Source organism: Protopterus annectens, chromosome 5.part0, assembly GCF_019279795.1.
Source record: "Protopterus annectens isolate FY-2018-M chromosome 5.part0, PAN1.0, whole genome shotgun sequence".
Classification (NCBI taxonomy): Eukaryota; Metazoa; Chordata; order Ceratodontiformes; family Protopteridae; genus Protopterus; species Protopterus annectens.
The window spans coordinates 1,215,469,412-1,215,489,089 of NC_056735.1; the positions used below are offsets into that span (position 1 = coordinate 1,215,469,412).

Here is a 19,678-nt window from a genome sequence, read left to right on the forward strand (position 1 = left end):
CCTTTTCCTTGCGTTTTTTGGATATTTGTGAAGTCGAAGGATCCGACGGCATAATATAAGCAAAATCAGAGCCGAAAAACTGCTCAGCTAATTCCGACCGATGTCTAAGCGTCCGTCGGTTAAAAGAAGCACAGGCTAGACAAGCTGCTACGTCGTGGTCTGGGCTTAAACAAGGTAAGCAGTAAGAGTGGAAATCTGAGGTATTTGTTTCCCACAAGTTAAACAGTTATTCACTTTTTCTGACATCGGCTGAGGCAAGAAAGAGTCCCCAACGGGGTACTTAGCTTTTTAGAAGTCTTCGAAGTAGTATTCGGTAGTAGTAATCTCTGGTTCTGACCGACCGGCACTTGCGAACAGCTTCTGCTTCGGGTGCCACGCGGCAAGAAAGACTGAGGAAAATGGCGTCGGCTGATGCCTTTATACCCGAATAACTGCAGCTATGACGTCGGGTGAAGTGCGACACCAGCCAAGGCCAGACCCAGACTTTGGAATCCGGCCGACCGAAGGGCTGCCTGACAACAGGACAACCCATTTGTAAGGACTGCAGATGCATCCTTGAAGGACATCTTTCCTGTTTTCTGCATAAGAAAGAAACAGCTGATCAGATTTTCTGAATTGTTTAGTTCTGTCCAAGTAATATCTGAGTTGGCGATGGACATCCAAACAGTGAAGTTTCTGTTCCACCCTGTCAGAGTAATTAGGGAAAAAAACTGGCAATTCAATAGATTGGTTAATATTAGTCTGGGAAGCAACCTTGGGCAAGAAAGATGGATTAGTTCTTAAAGATACTCTATCTTTGTGGAAAATGGGGGACGGACACAGAGAGCATGAAGTTCAGACACCCTCCTGGCTGAAGTAACAGCAACCAGAAAAATTGTCTTCCAGGAAAGAAATTTTAATGAGCATGTAGCAGCCGGTTCAAAGGGGAGCAGAATCAAGGATGCCAGCATTAAATTCAGGTCCCATTGCGGAGGGGGATCTTTGATTGGGGGTTTCAGTAGAAAAATCCCTCTAAGAAAAGCTTTGCAAAGCTTGTGAGACATTATGTTTTGATCCGCTAAGCCAACATGAAAATTTGAGATCGCTGCCAGCTGGACCTTAACTGTCGAGGAAGAAGAACCAGATTGAAAAATCTCAGCTAGGAAGTCCAAGACTGACTGCACTGGAGCAGTAAAGGGATCTATGTCCCTGGACTTTGCCCAGAAGGAAAAACGCTGCCATTTACTAGCATAAATCCTTCTGGTAGAGGACTTTAGAGAAGCTACTATGATATCTCGCACAGGATTAGAAATCATAGGGAGCCTGGCTAAGGAAGGAAGTGGAGCAACCAAGCAGTGAGGTTGAGAGAATGAATGGCCTGGTGCAGATGACCCGAATGGTGGGTCAGAAGATCTGGAATTGGATCCAGATGCCAAGGCTGAACCAAGAGATGACGATGTAGGGACGGAAACCAAATTTGTCGAGGCCAGTAAGGAGCAATGAGAATCAACTTGGCTCTCAAGACGGTAGCTTTCTGAATCACTTGAGGTATCAGCGGGAATGGAGGAAAGGCATAAAGAAGTCCCCGGGGCCAATCCTGGGTTAGAGCGTCTCTGGGGGGATGGCCTGGTAGTGGAAAGAGGGAGAAGTCTGGGCATTTGCTGTTTTGGGGTGTAGCAAAAAGTTGCAGCAAGGGACGCCCCACTTCTGAAAAATCTCGTCCACTACTGATTGTTTGAGAGACCACTCGTGTGGCATGAGAATAGCTCTGCTCAGCCTGTCCGCTAAGAAGTTGGATTTCCCGGGGATATGCGTTGCTATCAGAAACCGATGAGAGGAGATTGCCCATTACCAAAGTCTGAGAGCTTCTCGACACAGTGGATAGGACCTGGTCCCGCCCTGTTTGTTGATATACCGGACTACGGACATGTTGTCCGTCTGAACTGCAATAGTCCCTAAAGGAAGAAAGTCGCTGAGGGCTTGCAACGTTAAAAGCACTGCTCTCATCTCTAGGACGTTTATGTGCAGATGGTATTCTATGGGTTGCCCCGTGGACCATCCTGCCCTGATAATGCCCCCCCCCACCCGATCAGAGAGGCATCCGAAGTGACTGTGGCAACCGGGCTTGGGGGAACAAACAGTCAGCCTTGATGGAGTTGCGGAGGAGACATCCACCAGGTTAGGTGACTCTTGCAAGATTGCGTCACGAAGATCTCGTGGCGCATGGGAAGCTGCTGAAAGGACCACTGGGTGAACAACATCCACTGCAGAAGACGCATGTGGAAGCAAGCTAAAGGAAGCAGTATGATGGCCGCAGCCATAAGACCTAGCACCTTCAGGACAAATCTGGCCCTGATCTTTTTGCCGAGTAGTATTATCCGAACATACTTTTGGATGTCCAGAATTATTTGGTTTGTGAGTCTTGCTGACATCCCGACAGTGTCTAATTCTGCGCCTATAAAGGTAATAGATTGGCAAGGAGACAATGAAGATTTTTCGAAGTTTATAGAAATCCCTAACTGGTTGCAGGTGTGAAGAGTGTAGTCTCTGGCCTTGAGAAGTTGATGCCTGGTGGTGGCAGAGAGGAGCCAGTCATCTGGATATGAAAACACCTGGAATCCTTGACGTCTCAGGTGAGCCGTGACCGCTGCCATACATTTGGTAAACACTCTGGGGGCTGTAGTGAGACCAAAGGGCAGGGCTCTGAATTGAAAATGACTGGTCCCCAGCCGAAAGCGGAGAAACCTTCTGGAGCGCCTGTGAATTTTTATGTGATAGTACGCATCCTGAAGGTCTATTGAGCACATCCAGTTGTCCTTGCCCAAAAAGGGTAGAATGGACTGAAGCGTGACCATCCGGAACCTTGCCTTCTTGACAAACTTGTTTAGTTTGCTGAGGTCTAAAATTGGTCTCCAATCTCCCGTCTTTTTAGGAACCAAAAAGAATCTTGAGTAGATTCCGGATCCTACTTGGTCTGCTGGCACTAGTTGGATGGCTCTTTTTGCTAGGAGCTTTGATACCTCCAGCTTTGCCAACTCCCTTAGACCGGGTGAAACGTCTGGAAGGGATTGATGTGGAACGGGATATCTCTCGAAAGGGATATTGTAACCCTCGGATATGATCGACTGTACCCATTTGTCTTGAGAAAGGGAACGCCAGGCTGTTGGGTACAGCGACAATCTTCCCCCAACTGCCTCCAAGGGTGGACAGTCGGGCAACACCTCAGGGATGCTGGAAGGGTTTATCAGAGAGAGGCTCTCTGCTACCCTGATTCTGCGAACCCCCTCTGCCCCTAGGGCGGCGTCTGTTATTACCCCCTCTGCCTCTGGGGGTAAACTGACCATGTGCGTCCGGCGCGACTCCCTGAGATTTACGGAACCACATTTTCCCTCCCTTCTGACCTTTGGGATAGGGTCTTGAAGGGGTGGAGAAATGGACTCCTACGGCAGAAAGAGTCTTGCCGTCTTGCTCGCACCTGGTCAATGTGTCCTTCACCTGAGGTCCGAAGAAAGCCGAACCATCGAAGGGAGTATTAGTGAAGGACGCCTTAAAGGGATCTGCGAAATTACAAAGCCACATCCAGGACTGACGCCTAAGTGCCACTCCTGTGCCTGCGGCTCTACTCGCCCCATCGGCTGCATAAGAAATGAGCCTCATGGAGGAGTTAGCTATAGAATTTAGGATTCCGAGCTGTGAGGCAATCTTTTCTCGAGTCCCAGCAGCTGACGGTTCCTGAACTACCTCACCTAGTTCCTTGAGAATATCTCTCTGAAGCCGTGTAAAGTGACAGAGATAGTTCAGCGAGCGCATAGCGAAGGTCGCTGAAGAAGAAATCAGCTTACCATACCTATCCATGGTCCTAGAGTCCTTGTTAGGAGGATGGACAGGTACAGAAGGATCGGCAAGTTCCTTCTTGGTGGCAGCCGCCACCGCCATGGCATCAACAGGGACACCCTTGGTGAGAAACTGACTGTCTGCGGGGGCCGTGATGAATTTAGAAGGCCTCCTGGGGACTGGTTCCACAGTATCCGGGGCCGCCCACGCCTTTCAAGCCACCACTTCCATGAGCGGATCGAAAGGTGGAAACACCCAGGAGGTGGAAGGTCGAGATCCAAAAGCCTCCAGGTATACAGACTCATCCTCGGAGAGGTTAATGGAAGGCCAGTTCCCCCTCTGCTTAAGGAGTTCCAGGATGTCTGAAAAGGAGACATCCTCAGAGGGGGACCGTGGGGAACCCTCCGACTCATCTAAGTCGGTATCTGATGTCGTAGACTCAGGGGAGTCTGTGTGCTCCCTCTTGCACGTCCTCTTACGCGGGGGTTCTCCCGAAGGATCAGGAGAAACCTCGGAAGAGGAAGTTCTTCCCAATGGGGAAACCTGGGGCGATGGATCTGTGGGTCCGGGAGCAAGAGAATGGGAAGAGACATCTACAGGCACCGAAGAGGGAGGAGCTAATGGAATTGACCGTTGACTCAGCTCCGGGGCTAGAACACTCCTCATCACCTCAACGGCTCCTCTTCCAGGGAGGCCAGAAGACTCCCACTCCGAAGAAACAGGAATCCCTGGTCCTGCCGAAAGAGAAGGCTCCGAGGCCGATGTCGGTGCCGAGCTCACCAATGCCGAAGCTCCAAGAGGGAGAGCGGGGTCGGACAAGGGTCCGATGCCACTCGCCCCCTCGGAGCAGACAAAGGAGAACCGATGACCGGATCCCTCCAAGGAAGGTCTCATGGAGGAAATCTGAGTCGAAGATGACGGAGCCGAAAGGGGAGGTATTGGCTCCGGCGCACCCACGGTCAACGTGCAGAGAAGCTCCGGCTCCGAACTCTGAAGGACAGTCGGAGGAGGAATTTCAGGGGGATTAAGGATAGCGGTCGTCTGCCGAGACGGGCTATGGAGCATCTGGGCCAGTGCCTGTGACTTCAGCAGTCTACTTACCACCCTCTCCAAGTCATGGTCTGACAGCCTGGAAGACCTTGAAGATCGGCTCCGATGGCTCCGCTCCGAAAACAGAGGAGATCCCGGAGCCGAGCGAATCGACTCCAGGGAAGGGGACCGAAATCTCTTCTTGGAAGGAGCCATCGGAGCCGAAGACCCTTCGGTTCCAGTTGGAGCCGACAGCTTATCGGCACCAGTCCTGGTCAAAGATACATCGGCTCCGGCCGGAGCCGACATCGACATTGGTGCAAGTGTATCGGAGCCAGCCGGCACCGATACCACCACCTCAGAGATAGAAAGATCGGCTCCAGCCAGAGCCGATCTCGACTCCGAAGGAGTCAGAGCCACCGCTGAAGGCTTAGGAGCAACAGCCTGGGCTTTAGGTGGCTTATTGGGCTTTCCCGACCCAGTCTTGGTCGGGGAGCCCTCTGGCTTCAACAAGCCACGTAGGATTTATTTGTTCCTACGTTCCTGCAGGACTCTCTGGCTGAAGGAGTGACAAATAGCACAGGAGTCCAGCAGGTGTAGAGGCCCCAGGCAGTACATACAAGAAGTTTGACTGTCTGTCAGAGACATCTTCTGACAGCACGAGTCACACTTCTTGAAGCCTGAGACCTTTACTTCTTTGGACATGGTATGCCCAATACACAAACAAGCACACACACAATCCAATCACACAGTTAGCTAATGAAAGGGGGAGAACTAATTAACACACCCACACTTCCTGACAGAAAAAATAATGGAAGGGAGGCTTAAGGCCTGAAGGGAGGAAAAACTATCCCTAATATAAAGGAGAAAGGGAATATAGAGCTAAGACAGATACACTAGCTAACCCTGACTATTAAAGAAAGAGAAATAGGAAATATGGAAATCTTTTTCAACTGACTTTAGTACAAAAATACTAAAACTTTACCTGAGCTGGTAAAAGGAGACCTCTTCGCGAAGCTGCAAACGAGATCTGGAGTAGTCACGCCTTGCATCATGGGATATAGGGTTGCCTCGAGCTGGTAAAATTAGCTCTCGAGCTTAGCAAGTGCCGAGTCGGAGCCGAGGATCGGCTCCGAACCCATCCAGCAAGAATGAAGGCGAGTTTGACAACTTAACATCTAGTGTTGATTGTACACCCAGTGATTACAGTGTCAGAGGGACGCTGTCATAAAATTACAGCACTGGCAAGGAGAAACAAAAGCAATGTGTTAGATACACAGACAATTCCAATAGTAGTAGGAACAAGTCTAATAAAAAGACTTTACTTAAATATGCTACAAATACAAGTAACCCTGTAAGAATTACAGGAGGTAGCAATTCTAGGCACATTGCAGGTGCTGAGAAGAACACACTCAGCTAACATCAAAGACTAAGAGAATACTAATTTTTTGAACTATAATCAACCCCAGACTTAGGAATGGGGTCCATTCCTGTCATAGTATTTAAAACCCAAACACTGAGAAATAAAACAAAACATTATTACAAAGCAAGCAGTCAAATCACAAAAAAGTATCACCAATGACAAATGCATAATTTAAAAACTGGCCACAGGAGTTGTCATCCTGTACTTCACTGATGTAAACCATTACTGAATGCAACTCTGTATTCTACACCCTTTTAAAAAGCACAATGACTCCTCACTCAAAGTCACAGGGCTGGCAAAGAGGTTCCCAAAACTTACACTGGATTCTGTTTTATCGATTTACAGGTAGAATGTTTCTTTATGGTGCGGAAAAAGAAGTTATGTCTGTTCCATCTGTATTGTTGATCCTCGTTCAGTCATTACGCATGGGTATCTGTCCCAACCTCGGCAAAGAGACGGCCATTTTCCAAGCTCGTGTCAGCTTCAAACTCTCGAGCTAAACGCTTACCCACAATACCCCTCTCCCTGTTACCTGAGATTGAGTTTGCAAGTTAAACAAGGTAGAGGCTACCTCTGGACAAATAACCTAAGAGAACCGGATGGTGAGATCCACTAGAAACCACAGGAGGGGGAAGGAGGGAGGGTCGTAATGACTGAACGAGGATCAACAGTACAGATGGAACGTTATGCTAAGACATAACTTCTTTATCTGATATTGTTAATCCTTGTTCATTCTTTATGCATGGAACAGAGTCCCCAGCTACCTCTATTCCTGGGAGGCTCTCATGGAAGGACATTCCTGAGCACCATAGAACTGAAAGATGCTCTTCCCCTAGAGGCCAAATCCAATTTGTAATGATTGATGAAGGTATGAGGTGTAGCCCAAGTTGCAGCTGCATAGATGTCATGTAAAAAAGCTCTGGCATGAAAGGCAGCAGAAGTTGCCACCGACCTTGTCGAATAAGCTTTTATGGTAGTAGGCTATGAGATATTACGTTGTGTATTAACGAATGTCACAAAGTCCTTCAACCATCTAGCTAATGTGACCTTAATAGCAGACCCTAATCTAGGTCTAGAAAAGGCCAAAAATAACTGGTCAGATTTACGAAAGGGTTTAGTCCAGTTTAAGTAAAACTGGATTTGCCTGTGGATATCTAGGGTATGTAGGCAATACTCTCCTATGTTTGAATGACTGGAAAAGAAAACTGGAAATTCAATGGCTTGATTAATGGACATTTCAGAGATCACTTTAGGCAGAAATGACGGATTAGTTCTCAGAGACACTATCTCTATGAAAATTCAAGTATGGACTCTTGATACATAAAGCTTGAAGCTCAGAAATAAGTCTGGCAGAAGTAATGGTGACCAAAAATAAGGTTTTCCAAGACAAATGCTTGAGGTCGCAAGAAGAGGCAGGTTCGAAAGGTGACATTGTCAGAGCTTGTAGAACTAATGATGAATCCCATGGTTGAATAGGTTCTCTAAAAGGTGGCTTCAGACAATTCACAACTTTTATGAAAGTCTTGCACAATTTATGGGACATGAGAGGAATCTTGGACACCCTCATTAAAATTAGAAATTGCAGCCAAATGAACTCTAATGGTAGAGGCCGAGAGACTATTGAAAAAGGTTGGCCAGATAGTCTAGTATTATCGACACTGGTGCTGAAAAGGGGTCTACTTGTTCAAGTGGAAAAGATTTACCTGTTGGCTGAAAGATGATCAGACAAGTAATTCTAGTGGAAGACTTATGAGAAGCAATGAGAATATCACGTACTGGTAAAGAAAGATCATTCTGCCTGGCAATCAAGGGAATTGGAATAGCCAAGCCATGAGCTTCAGGCTGTTCAAGTTGGGATGAATCAGGTTCTGTGGATGTGAGATCAACTCCGGGGTTGGCTGGAGAATCCATGGTCGATCTAGTAGGCGAGGCCAAAGGAAGGGGAACCAAATCTTTCAAGGCCAATATGGTGCTATGAGGATCACCTTGCTCTTCAACTGACGGGCTTTCTTCAGAAACCGGGGAATGAGGGGAAAGGGTGGAAATGCGTAAACAAGACCCGAGGGCCAATCGTGGACTAGAGCGTCCCTGGGTGACTGTCCCAGAGGGGGAATCATGGCGAAGTAGTTGCTGCATTTATAGTTGGACGGGGATGCAAAGAGGTCGCAGCAAGGATGGCCCCAGCGGAGGAAGATCTCCGCCGCTATCAAGGGATTCAGGGACCACTCGTGAGGTTGAAGAATGCACCTGCTGAGTCTGTCTGCTATCACGTTGAAACTCACGGGAATGTACGTTGCTAGAAGAAAACGGCTGGTAGCCATCGCCCATTGCCATATCCTCATGGCCTCTCGGCAAAGGGGGGAAGATTTGGTTCCACCTTGCTTACTGATGTACCAGACCACTGCCATGTTGTCTGGTTGAATTGCAATTGTCCCAGACTGCAGCAGGGGATGGAATGCTTGCAACGCCAGAAGCACCGCCCTCAGCTCTAGAACATTTATATGAAGATGGACCTCCAGTTTGGATCAAGTGCCTTGGACTGTCTGTCCCTGACAATGCCCCCCCCCACTCCATCAAGGAGGCGTCAATGGTCACTGTGGCCTTGGGTTGCTGGGAGGAGAAGGGGCAAGACCATTGTAAGAGATTGTGTGTCATCCACCAATTTAAATCCTGTTTGCACCTGTGGGTTACTCGAATCATGGCTGAAAGAGGATGCTGAAAAGGATACCATTGGGTGAGCAGTAGCCACTGTAGAAGCCTCATGTGAAACCTGACCAGGGGAACAATGGTGATGGAGGCTGCCATGGAACCCAACAGCTGTTGAACCGAGTGAGCCGTGGATTTTTCCTTTGAAAGGACTGAAATTAGTTGTTGCTTTATCCTTAGAATTCTGTGCTCTGGAATAGCAGCTCTGCAGTTTTTTTGCGTCCAAGATAACCCCTATGAATTCTTTAGACTGAGATGGGGTGAGATTGGATTTTTGCCAGTTTATGGTTATGCCTAGCCTTTGAGCAGCGAGGTCTCTAGAGAGTATGCCAGGGCTTTTTCCAGTAGATGTCTGGTGGGGGCGGAAATGAGAGACTCTTCTAGGTATGGAAACACCTGGAATCCTTGAAGTCGCAAGTGAGCTGTGACAACTGCCATGCACTTTGTGAACACTCTGGGGGCTGTACACAGTCCGAAGAACAGTACTCTGAACTGGTAGTGACTGGCTCCCGCAAGGAAGCGCAGAAATCTTCTTGATGGCCTGTCCACCTTTATGTGGTAGTATGCATCTTGAAGATCTAGAGAGCACATCCAATCGTCTTTTTCCAAAAGCAGGAGGCTAGACTGTATTGTGACCATCCGGAATTTTTGTACTCTCACAAACTTGTTCAATACACTGAGATCCAAAATTGATCTCCAGTTCCCGGTTTTCTTTGGCACCAAAAAAAGCCTGGAGTAGAATCCGGATCCTAACTGGTCTGGAGGGACTATCTGGATGACTCTCTTTCTTAGCAGCTTTTCTATCTCTAGTGCTGCTTCTTCCCTTTAACTGGGTGGAACGTCTGGAAGATTTTTTTGAAGGGATGGGGCAAAGATCGAAGGGGATATGATAACCTCTGATTATAATCAGAATCGGTGGTGATCGTTAGTCAGGCAGAAGGGTACAAGGAGAAACGTCCCTCAACCACCTCCAGAGGAAAGGAGTTGGGCCGCTCTTCAGGAGCGCTGGTAGGATTGACCAGGGAAAGAATCTCTGGAACCCTGGTTACGCGGACCGCCTCTACCCCCGAAAGAGCATCTTCCCTGTGAGTTTCTTCCTCTGCCTCTGGGGGAGAAGTCGGCCTGTGTCTCATGGAAAGGACCCCGAGATTTCTTGAACCATATCTTCCCACTTTTGGCTTCGGGAGAAAGCATATTGAGGGAAAGAATAACTGACACATACGGCAGAAAGGGTCTTACTGTCCTGTTCACATCTGGCCAGTGTGCTTTTAACCTTGGGCCCAAATAACGATGAGGCCTCAATGGGGGCATTAAGAAAGGAAGACTTAAAGGGTTCCGCGAAGTTGCACAAGCGCATCCAGGTGTGTTGTCTCAAGACAACAGCTGAACCTGCTGCTCCTTCTGATGCACGAGATATCAGTCGCATAGAGGAGTTAGATATAGATTCAATGGTGTCCAGCTAAGAGGCCACTTTGTCACAGACCTCAGACACGGCACGAGCCAAGGTTTCAGACAGCTCAGAAATCAGATCCCTTTGAAGCCTGGTAAAGTGTGCCATATAATTCAGGGACCTGATAGCAAAGGTAGCTGAAGCAAAGGTGCACTTCCCTAGCCTGTCCAGGGCGCGGGACTCTATTAGGTGGATGAACAGTCTGGCTTTCTTCTGCCAAATCCTTTTTTGTTACGGCCGCCACCACCAAAGCATCCACAGGAAGACCTTTGGACCAGTGAGGATCCGAAGCAGGAGGGGACAAGATCTGGCCTCCAAGGAACAACTTCGATGGCATCAGGAGCCTTCCAAGCATGCTGCACGATGAGCCAGACAAGTTCATCGGCAGGTAGAGTAACCCAGAAGGTAAGGGGCCAGGCGAGAAAGGCCTGCAGCAACACAGATTTCTCAGAGGTCGGATTAGAGAACTGCCAGTCACCTCTCTGTTTTCAGGATTTCAAGGATATCACCAAAGGATACCTCAGAGGGTGACCGAGGGGATCCTTCCCCCTCATCGACATCTGTGTCTTCGGTGAGGGGCTACTCTGTGGAGTCCATGATCTTCCTCTAACACGAACTCTACCAATGGACCTCCTCAGCGGGAGAAGCTGGAGAAGACAGAGGAAAAGGGGATTCCTGAGGAAATCTGTCCTGCGGCTCTTGCACCTGGTGTCCGCTAGGTGAGACTTGTGAAGCCAGTGTACCAGAGGAAAGCAGAGGTATAGACAGTCCGGTATCGCCAGCAGCAGCGAAAGCCTTCTCCATCAGTTGGAAGTCTGGTCCACCCAAAGAGGAGTGCATGTCTAGGACAGGGGTCACCTCTCCCCTAAGTGGCTCAGCCTGCCGACCTGGAGTCCTTGGATGGCTGTGGAACAGCAAATTATGCATGTCAACTGACATCCTGGGTCGGAGCAAAACTTTCCTGCCACAAAGGCAACTGCGGTTCCTTAGTGAGATCCATAAAGGGGACCGCAGAAGGAGAAGACTGTGCTAATTCCATGGACTTCAAAGGCAATGAAGGAGGAGAATAAGAAGGGGTCTTTGGAGATGGGTGATCACCTCCCAAGGAAGGATAGTTCCTGAGGGGTGGGATACCTCTGGCCAAGAGTACCTGGTCCACAAGATGCAATACATGTTCGGAAAGGCTTCTAGTGGACCTCACGGAGAATGAAGGAGAAACAGGCCTGTCCACAGAAGAGGCAAACTCGGTGCCCATCTCATCTGACCGCACCGAAGAAGTCATCGGTGCCGAGGTCATGGTCTGCACCAACACAGGGATCAGTGCCGAAGTGTTTGTCAGTGTCGAAGCTGGAACCAACAAAACTGGAGTCAACAATACAGGCGTCCGTTCCAAGGAAGATCTCAGAATTGATGCGGCCAAGGTCTGCGCAGACTGAACGTTCTGTGCCGATACAGTGGTAACAGCCTGAACCGAGGAGCCCCTCAGTGCCGATATATAGAAGGCTGCAGGAGAAGACTGAGCCGAAATCACTAATGGAGCCAAAGGCCTCGGTGCTGAAGGTCTAGGCACTGAAAGCACTGGGGCTGACTGAGTGAGCTCTGGAGCTGAAACTTAAACCTTTTTAGGTTTTGGTTGGCGGGAGTCTCCAGCCAGGGATGAAAGCAAAGATTTAGCCTTAGTAGGAACATCCAAGGTTTTCTTATGGGCTCTAGGAGGGGTTGAGGCCTCCGACCCAGAAATAGCCTCTGAAAAGGGAGATGTTAGAAATCCATTCAGTAACAGCTTGTTTTTCCTTTCCAACAAGGTTCTATTAGATATCTGCAGTGGTGGTGCTGCAGTAGCGTTGTCACCTCACAGTAAGATGTTGTCCTGTTTGATTCTCAGCTAGAGCGTCTTCTGTGTGGAGACATGCGTGAATGGGCATACCTTTGTTGAAGGTTGTGCATCAGGGCTGGCAACTCTGCATGTAAAAATCTGCTGCCAATCATTAGCGGACCGGAGTTCCGCTGAGGCGACCCCTAACCGGGAAAAAACGAAAGAAAAAACAACAAGGTTCTATTAGAAAAGATCTCACAAATAGTACAGGGTGTGTCAACAGACAAATGGGAAGCTCCCAAACAATAAACATGAAGTGCGTGCATCAGAAGTAGGCAGTTTGTGTCCACAATCAGAACACTGCTTAAACCCCGGGCTACCTTTCTTATCTGCCATGACAGCAAATTAATTAAAAGAAAAGGTACCAGCAATGGTACAAGAGAGTACCCGAAGGTATAAGAGAAAAAGGAAAATAATTACAACCGATGGTAGAGAATACCTCATGGTAAAAATGGTAAAGAAAGAAGCAGAAAAACCTGAAGAAATTATGTACGCTAGATGCGATAGGGTAAGAGACAATAAAATATGAACTTTTCTGACAGAAAAGTAATCTGTAAAACTATTAAATAACAATTGACTACTTAGCTCAAGAGAAGTAGCTTGACACGACCGAATGGCAATGTGGCAAATGAAATCTGAGGTATCAGGGAAAGGGGGATTTGTGGGTAAGAGTTTAGCTCAAGAGTTTGAAGCTGACACGAGCTTGGAAAATGGCCGGCTCGGTTCCGAGCTCGGAACCAATACCCATGCGTAATGACTGAACTGTACTTCAAAGTTTATGACTAGAGCAAACCTCAGTGTGGGGGATCTAACACCAAATTAGTGGAGTAAATACTAAAAAGGAACATCAATAACAGAAAATATGCAGCAGATATCATGCAACACCAAGATTACAGAGTGCACTCCCTACCCTAAGAACAAGTCACTTGTTACCTCCCTTCAGAAACCTCTAGGTACATGGATAAGGGAATATGATGAAATCTACAACACATGGGATAACCCATTACACCAACAGTTCAAATGCTAGAAAAACAGATATAGCGGTCCATGAAAAGACAAAAGTAGCATTGAACACTGAAATTGCTACACCCAGTGATTAGTGTCTTGCATACAGAGACAAAAAGTCATAAAATATCAGGACTCGCAGGCAGAAACGACAGCAATGTGGAAGAAAGATACCCAGACAGTTCCAACAGTAGTAGGAGTAACAGGTCTTATAAAAAACAATCTACAATCCTGTTTAGATACGTTACCAATACATGTAACTCTGTACGAATTGCAAGAGAAGTCATTATTGGGAAAATTACAGGTGCTGCAAGAACCACTTATGGCTGATGTCAAAGATTGAAACAATACTAATTTCATGAAATTTAATTGTACTTTGACTTGGGAATGGGGTCCATTCAAGTCATGGTAATAAAACACAACAGACTTGGAGAAATTAAAAGGGAGTATAGAATATCAACACTAGGATGCAGAAATCAATAAATTCTGAAGGCCAGTAGGCAAGACTGACTAAACTTTATGATGAATTTGTATAGGAATCTGCCTGTGTATTACACTGTATCTAACACAGCCCTTCTCATTCTCACAAAAGATTTGCATTATCTGAGGCCTGACACTGCATGACTGTTTGGATGTACCCCCAAGGCCAGTCCTTTAACACAGCAATCTATAACACATTTGATAGGCATTTTTAACTTAACTACATTTGCATGAAGTACAAAACCACAGCTACAGAGTATAATATTACAAAGCTTACCTCATTTAGCTGTTTTATACAGCTCTGGATGTAACCTTTATCATGCAAGGGTCTTGGGTCTTTCGCCTTTTCTGAGCTCCCCAAGTGAGGCATTCCAACACCACTAGATCTGAAAGTCAAATGAACAGGCAAATTTAAAAGATGTAAGCAATCAGTAACATAATATGAAAATATCCAAGGGCATAAAAAAACACAAAGATGGCCCGAGTGCAGTTCATTTGAAGAGTGCCTAAATCAACAGCCTAGAATTATACAACAAATAAAAAGTATAAAGTGGTATGAGCAGACTGGGTTCCCAAACAACTAGTATTTGCAGAAAAATATATGAAACACCAGACCACAGCAGATAGTATCAAATAAAGCTCCAAAGTTTAATTCACAGTACAAAAATGGTGAGCACTTTTGTAGCCAGAGCTACTTCATCTGATTAAGTAGCTCTGGCTACAAAAGCGCTCACCATTTTTGTACTGTGGATTTAACTTTGGAGCATTATTTGATACTATCTGCTGTGGTCTGGTGTTTCCTATATTTTTCTGCAAGCCTAGGATTATGACTGTAGTTATCTTCAAAGGCCAACCAGAAAACAAGAAAAATATGATTCCACACTTAATGAGGAGGGCTCAATGCCTGGTGGAAATCAGGGCAGACTGCAGACAGATGAGTGCAAAATCAACACAGAACCATTATTTATCAAGGAAAAGCTCAGAAAAACAAACATCTGACGAGCGTCAAACACAAAAAAGTGAACATCTACTCAGTATCATGGCGCATGCAACCAAAAGATTTAACTCTGAATGAAAAGTAAAGTAGACAATTTTCCAGGTTTTGCTGAAAAACCCCAAAACACAGCTCAACAACAGATGGTTCAGGAAATTAATTACATGTTAAGTGCTTTCATCTAGATGATTTTTGATGTTTCAGTATTTTAACTTTTCATTTTTTACTTTTTTAATATCTTAATTGTTTAACATTTGCACTGTTACTAAGGTTAGCCATTTTATTGCTTCAAAATGACCACAACATGTGGTGCTTCTTTTTACAATGATTGCTGGTAGTTATGTTTACCATTCTGAAGAAGTCCAGATGAAAGGGTACAAAAGCATTGAATATGTAATACATGTCCTGAACCAACCATTGCAGAGCTATATTTCTTGGGTTATTAGTTTATTTCTTTATGTCATATGTGTTCTGCTGCATATGGTGATTGGTTATTAGGTGGTTCTGCTGTAGCAGACAATTGAAAACAATGATCTAGTCTTATAGAAGCATTTATTGATAAAGTTAACGAAGTTAAAAAAGCTCACCAACTGCCAGGAAAATACAGTTGTGTACCTACCATAAATGTAGATGTTAGAGTGTATTCACTGTTGCAGTCATTACTCTTGGGTTATCCAGCTGGCAGGCTACCCGCAGTCGGCCTGAATTCGAAAGTCCTGGTCCGGCGTTGGTTGCTGTCACCTCTTCCCTGACGTCAGTGCGCCAGGGGTATAAAAGATGCAGCAGACGCCATTTTATTCAGTTTTTCTTGCCCCAGATGTCAGGTGCTCCCAAAAGGGTAGGCTAAATATATTATGCCAATAAACACACATGCAGTAAAGAAACATTTCCTTCATCTACAAGCAAATACACCACAAAGCTTGTATAGAATAGAGAACTACAGATAAACCCCAGCAAAAGAAAGGGGGACGTGGGAGGGTAACCTGGACCGCAACAGTGAAAACACTCGAACATCTACATTTATGGTAGGTACACAACTGTACTATGTTCATCATGTTTCACTGTTGCAGTCATTACTCTTGGGTTGAATCCCAAAGCTGAGGATGGGTGGCTGGGCTAAATAGGATTAGGAGAGGCTATGAGGCCCTGCAGAACTGCAGTGGCAAAGCCTGCTCTGGATTTAGAGTAAAGAGGTAAGTGGTAGTGCTTTGTAAAAGTGTGCACTGAACTCCAAGTTGCAGCATCTAAAATGTCTTTGGTTGATACTCCTTTGAGGAAGGCTGCTGAAGTGGCTGCTGCTCTGGTAGAACGAGGCCTAATGCCCTTAGGCACTGATTTGCTATGCTGAGAATAGCAGAAACTGATACAACGGCCTATCCATTTAGAAATAGTCTGTTTTGAGATGGCCTTTCCTTGTGATCCTGCAGCATACGACACTAAAAGTTGCTCAGTCTTTCTGAAAGCTTTAGTTCTGTCTGAGTAGAAGCATAGCTGTCTATGTCCAAGGAATGCAAAATTTTCTCACCATTGTTCTGTGGGTTTGGATAAAAGGTAGGCAAGTGAATGGTTTGGTTGAAGGCCACACTGGACACCGCCTTAGGCATAAATGTTTGGTTTGTCCTCAAAGAACAACTGTCTGGATGAAAAATGATAAAAGGTTCCACAGCCATGAGTGCTTGTAACTCAGACTCATCTTGCAGAGGTTATTGCTAGGAGCAGAGCTGTTTTCCAGGATAAGAATTTTATATCCGCTGTTGAGGCTGGCTCAAAAGGAGGCAGTGTGAGTTTTTCCAAGACATAATTGAGGTCCCATGTTGGAATTGGTGCTCTTCTTGGAAGCCTGATGTTTTTGGCCCCTCTGAGGTACTGCCTTATTAAAGGATGAGAAAAAATAGGTGGTTCTGTATTGTAATGGGCTGAAATGGCAGAAGCATGAATCTTAATTGATGAAAAAGAAAGGCCTTTGTCCAGCATCTCAGTTAGGTACTGTAAAATCTGATGGATATTTGGTACATACGTGTCAATGCCTTGTTCCTGGTTCTAAGCACAGAATCTTTTCCATTTTTCGGCATAAGATTTTCGGGTACTGGGCCTCCAAGATAACATCCATAACAGCTTTTCAAAGAGGAGTGTTCTGAATGGTTACATTATCCGTCATACTGCCAGATTTAAGGTCCTGGGTTGGCTGTGCAGGATAGGATTGTTTTGTTGGGTCAGCAAGTGAGAAGTCTGAGGCAATATCCATGCTGGACCTTGAGACAAGCTCTTTAGGATTGGGTACCAGTGCCGTGGCGTGGCCAGTCTGGTGAAATCAGTATCATTTTTGGCTTCTCTTGTCTGACCTTTAGGAGTACCCTGGGAAGGAGAGGCAGTGGAGGAAAGGCATATACTGTTAGATTTTTCCAGCTGAAGGATAGGGCGTCCACTTTCCATGCTTGTTTGTGATAAATCCTTGTGCAAAATCTCTGTAATTGGCAGTTGTGAAGGGAGGCAAATAGATCCATGTCTTGGGCATCCCCATTTCCTTGTTATCATGCTGAAGACTTGTGGATCCAGTTTCCACTTGTGGGGGTCCATGAGGATTCTACTCAGTTCGTCTACCAGAGTATGTGTTTTTCCTGGCAGGAACTGTGCTTGCAGGTGAACTTGATAAGTCACTGCTGTGTCCCATAAGGTCATTGCTCGTCTGCAGAGGGGGTAGGAATGTGTACCTTCCTGCTTGTTTATGTACCACATGACTGTAGTATTATCAGTCTTTATCAGTAGCTGCCTTGGATGAAGTAGATCCTTGAAAGCTGTCAGGGCATTCTGAACAGCTAACATCTCTTTTTGATTGATGTGAAGATGCATCTGGCTTGCAGGCCATGTGCCCTGAATACATTTTCCTGCCATATGGGCCCCCCCCCCCCAGGCATAATCTGATGCATCCGTTTGTCAGTGTCTGGCTGTGGCTAAAGTGAATAGCAGACCCTTGTTGTGGTGACAGGCCTCTGCCCACCATCAAAACTCCTGCTGCAGGCAGGGAATGAGGGTAATTACTGCCTCCAGGCTGTGGCAATGCTGAGTCCAAACACTTTTTAGATACCAATGCAGTTTCCTCATATGCAGTCTGGCAAATGGAATTAATAGAATGCAGGATGCCATGAATCCCAAGGCCTGCAGAATTTTTCTTGCAGATAACTGGGTTTTTGTTGCCAATTTTGTGAAGTAAAAAGTCAGTTGCTTTTGTCTGGCGTGAGATAAGCCATATGGGCAGTTGTATTTAAGCTTGCACCCAGGAATATTATCTCTTGAGAGGGTACTAGTTTTGATTTCTTTTAGTTTACTGTGTACCCTAGGCAAATTAGTAATCTTTTTATAAATGCCAGATGCTGTAAAAAAGTCTTTGTTCTCTGCTTGAATAAGGCAGTCGTCCAAGTAAGGATATATTTGAATTCCTCTGTCTGCAAAATGCAATTACTGGTGCCAGGCATTTTGTGAAGACTCTGGGTGCAGTGGATAAGCCAAAGGGCAGTGCAGAGAATTGGTAGTGCATTCAGCCAGCTATGAATCTGAGGCATCTTCTGCAAGATTGTCTGATTGGGACATGCAGGTATGCCTCTTAGGTCCAAAGTTACGAGCCAAGCCTTCTTGCCCAGCATGGGCAGTAGCTGCTGTAGAGTCAACATCTTGAATTTTGGAATCTCCAGAAACGTGTTTAGTATAGACAGGTCCAGTATTGGTCTCCAAGTTTTGCCCTTTCTGGGCACTAAGAAAAGTCTGGAGTAAAATCCTTGCCCCTGCCCTTGTTGTGATACTTGTTGTATGGCCCTCATGTCCATGAGGGCTGTAATTTGCTTTTGTGCCTCTGCCCATTGATTGTGTGGCAGGTCTGGCATACCTATTGCCCTTGGTAGGGTGTGAAAATGGAAACTGTAGCCTTGGGACACTATGTTCAAGACCCATTTGTCTTGAGTAACCATTTTCCAATTTGATGAAAAAAGTGCTAGTTTTCCCCCTAAGGGGGTTGCCAAAAGATAAGTGCTTGGATCTGGCAGAGGAAAGTCATTGGGACTGTTTCCTGTAAGGTTGTGATTTGTCTTCTCTGCTTTTGGAGGTAGGAGCACCCCATTGTTTAGGCCTGTATGAGCCTAGGGGCTGAGATCTGCCTCTGGGACATCGGCATCTGCCTCTTTGTGGTCTGACACTGGAAAGGACCAATTTTTAGAAGGCCAGTTCCCGCTAAATCTGGGTGGCTGTACCTGTAAGAAATCCTTAACTGTCTGCATGGATTTCGCTTGATCCTCCATTTTCTTCAACACCTCTTCTGCTTTAGCACCAAACAAAGTATCATGCTGTAATGGGACATCTAATAACTTTGCTTTAACATGATCAGGCAGATTCTGTTCCTTTAACCAAGCATGCCTTCTAATAACAGAACCTGTAACAGCGGCCCTGCAAGAGGCCTCCAGTGAATCATAACCACATTGCAAAGTATGCTGTCCCACTTGTTCAGCTGCATGCAATAAATCCTGCATTTCTTTAAAATTAGGAGGATCTGAATCTGGAAGCATTTTTTGTTTCAAATGAGACAGTAAAAATTGCCGATATTTCAGCATGTGAAAATGGCAATTTAAGGCTCTCATTGCTAAAGTTGCAGACGTATATACTTTCTTTCCCCATCTGTCTAATGCTCTGGAATCTCTGTCAGAGGGAACTGGATTCTTGGCTGATGAGGCCTTAACCCCTTTGGGTCCCTGAGAAATAATTTCCGGGTCAGCAGCAGGGCTTTTATACAAAAATTTGTGAGAGTCAGGGACTCTGTAGTATCTGTCAGGTTTAACTGGGGCTGGAGGTAAGGAATCAGGATTTAAGCTGGATTCAGTAGACACATAATCCACACTATCTAACACTGGCGGAATA

The 19,678-nt window shown here is 46.1% G+C and overlaps 1 protein-coding gene across 1 annotated transcript in view; it reads right to left on the reverse strand.

The window, feature by feature from the left end:
- Window positions 1-14,164, reverse strand: part of NDC80 (NDC80 kinetochore complex component) — a 2,583,329-nt gene extending 2,569,165 nt beyond the window's left edge. Inside the window, exon 1 of the mRNA XM_044071081.1 lies at window positions 14,060-14,164. Within this exon, the coding sequence (XP_043927016.1) occupies window positions 14,060-14,152 (93 nt within the window). The 5' untranslated portion in view covers window positions 14,153-14,164. The remainder of the gene's footprint in view (window positions 1-14,059) is intronic.
- Window positions 14,165-19,678: the final 5,514 nt, after the last annotated feature.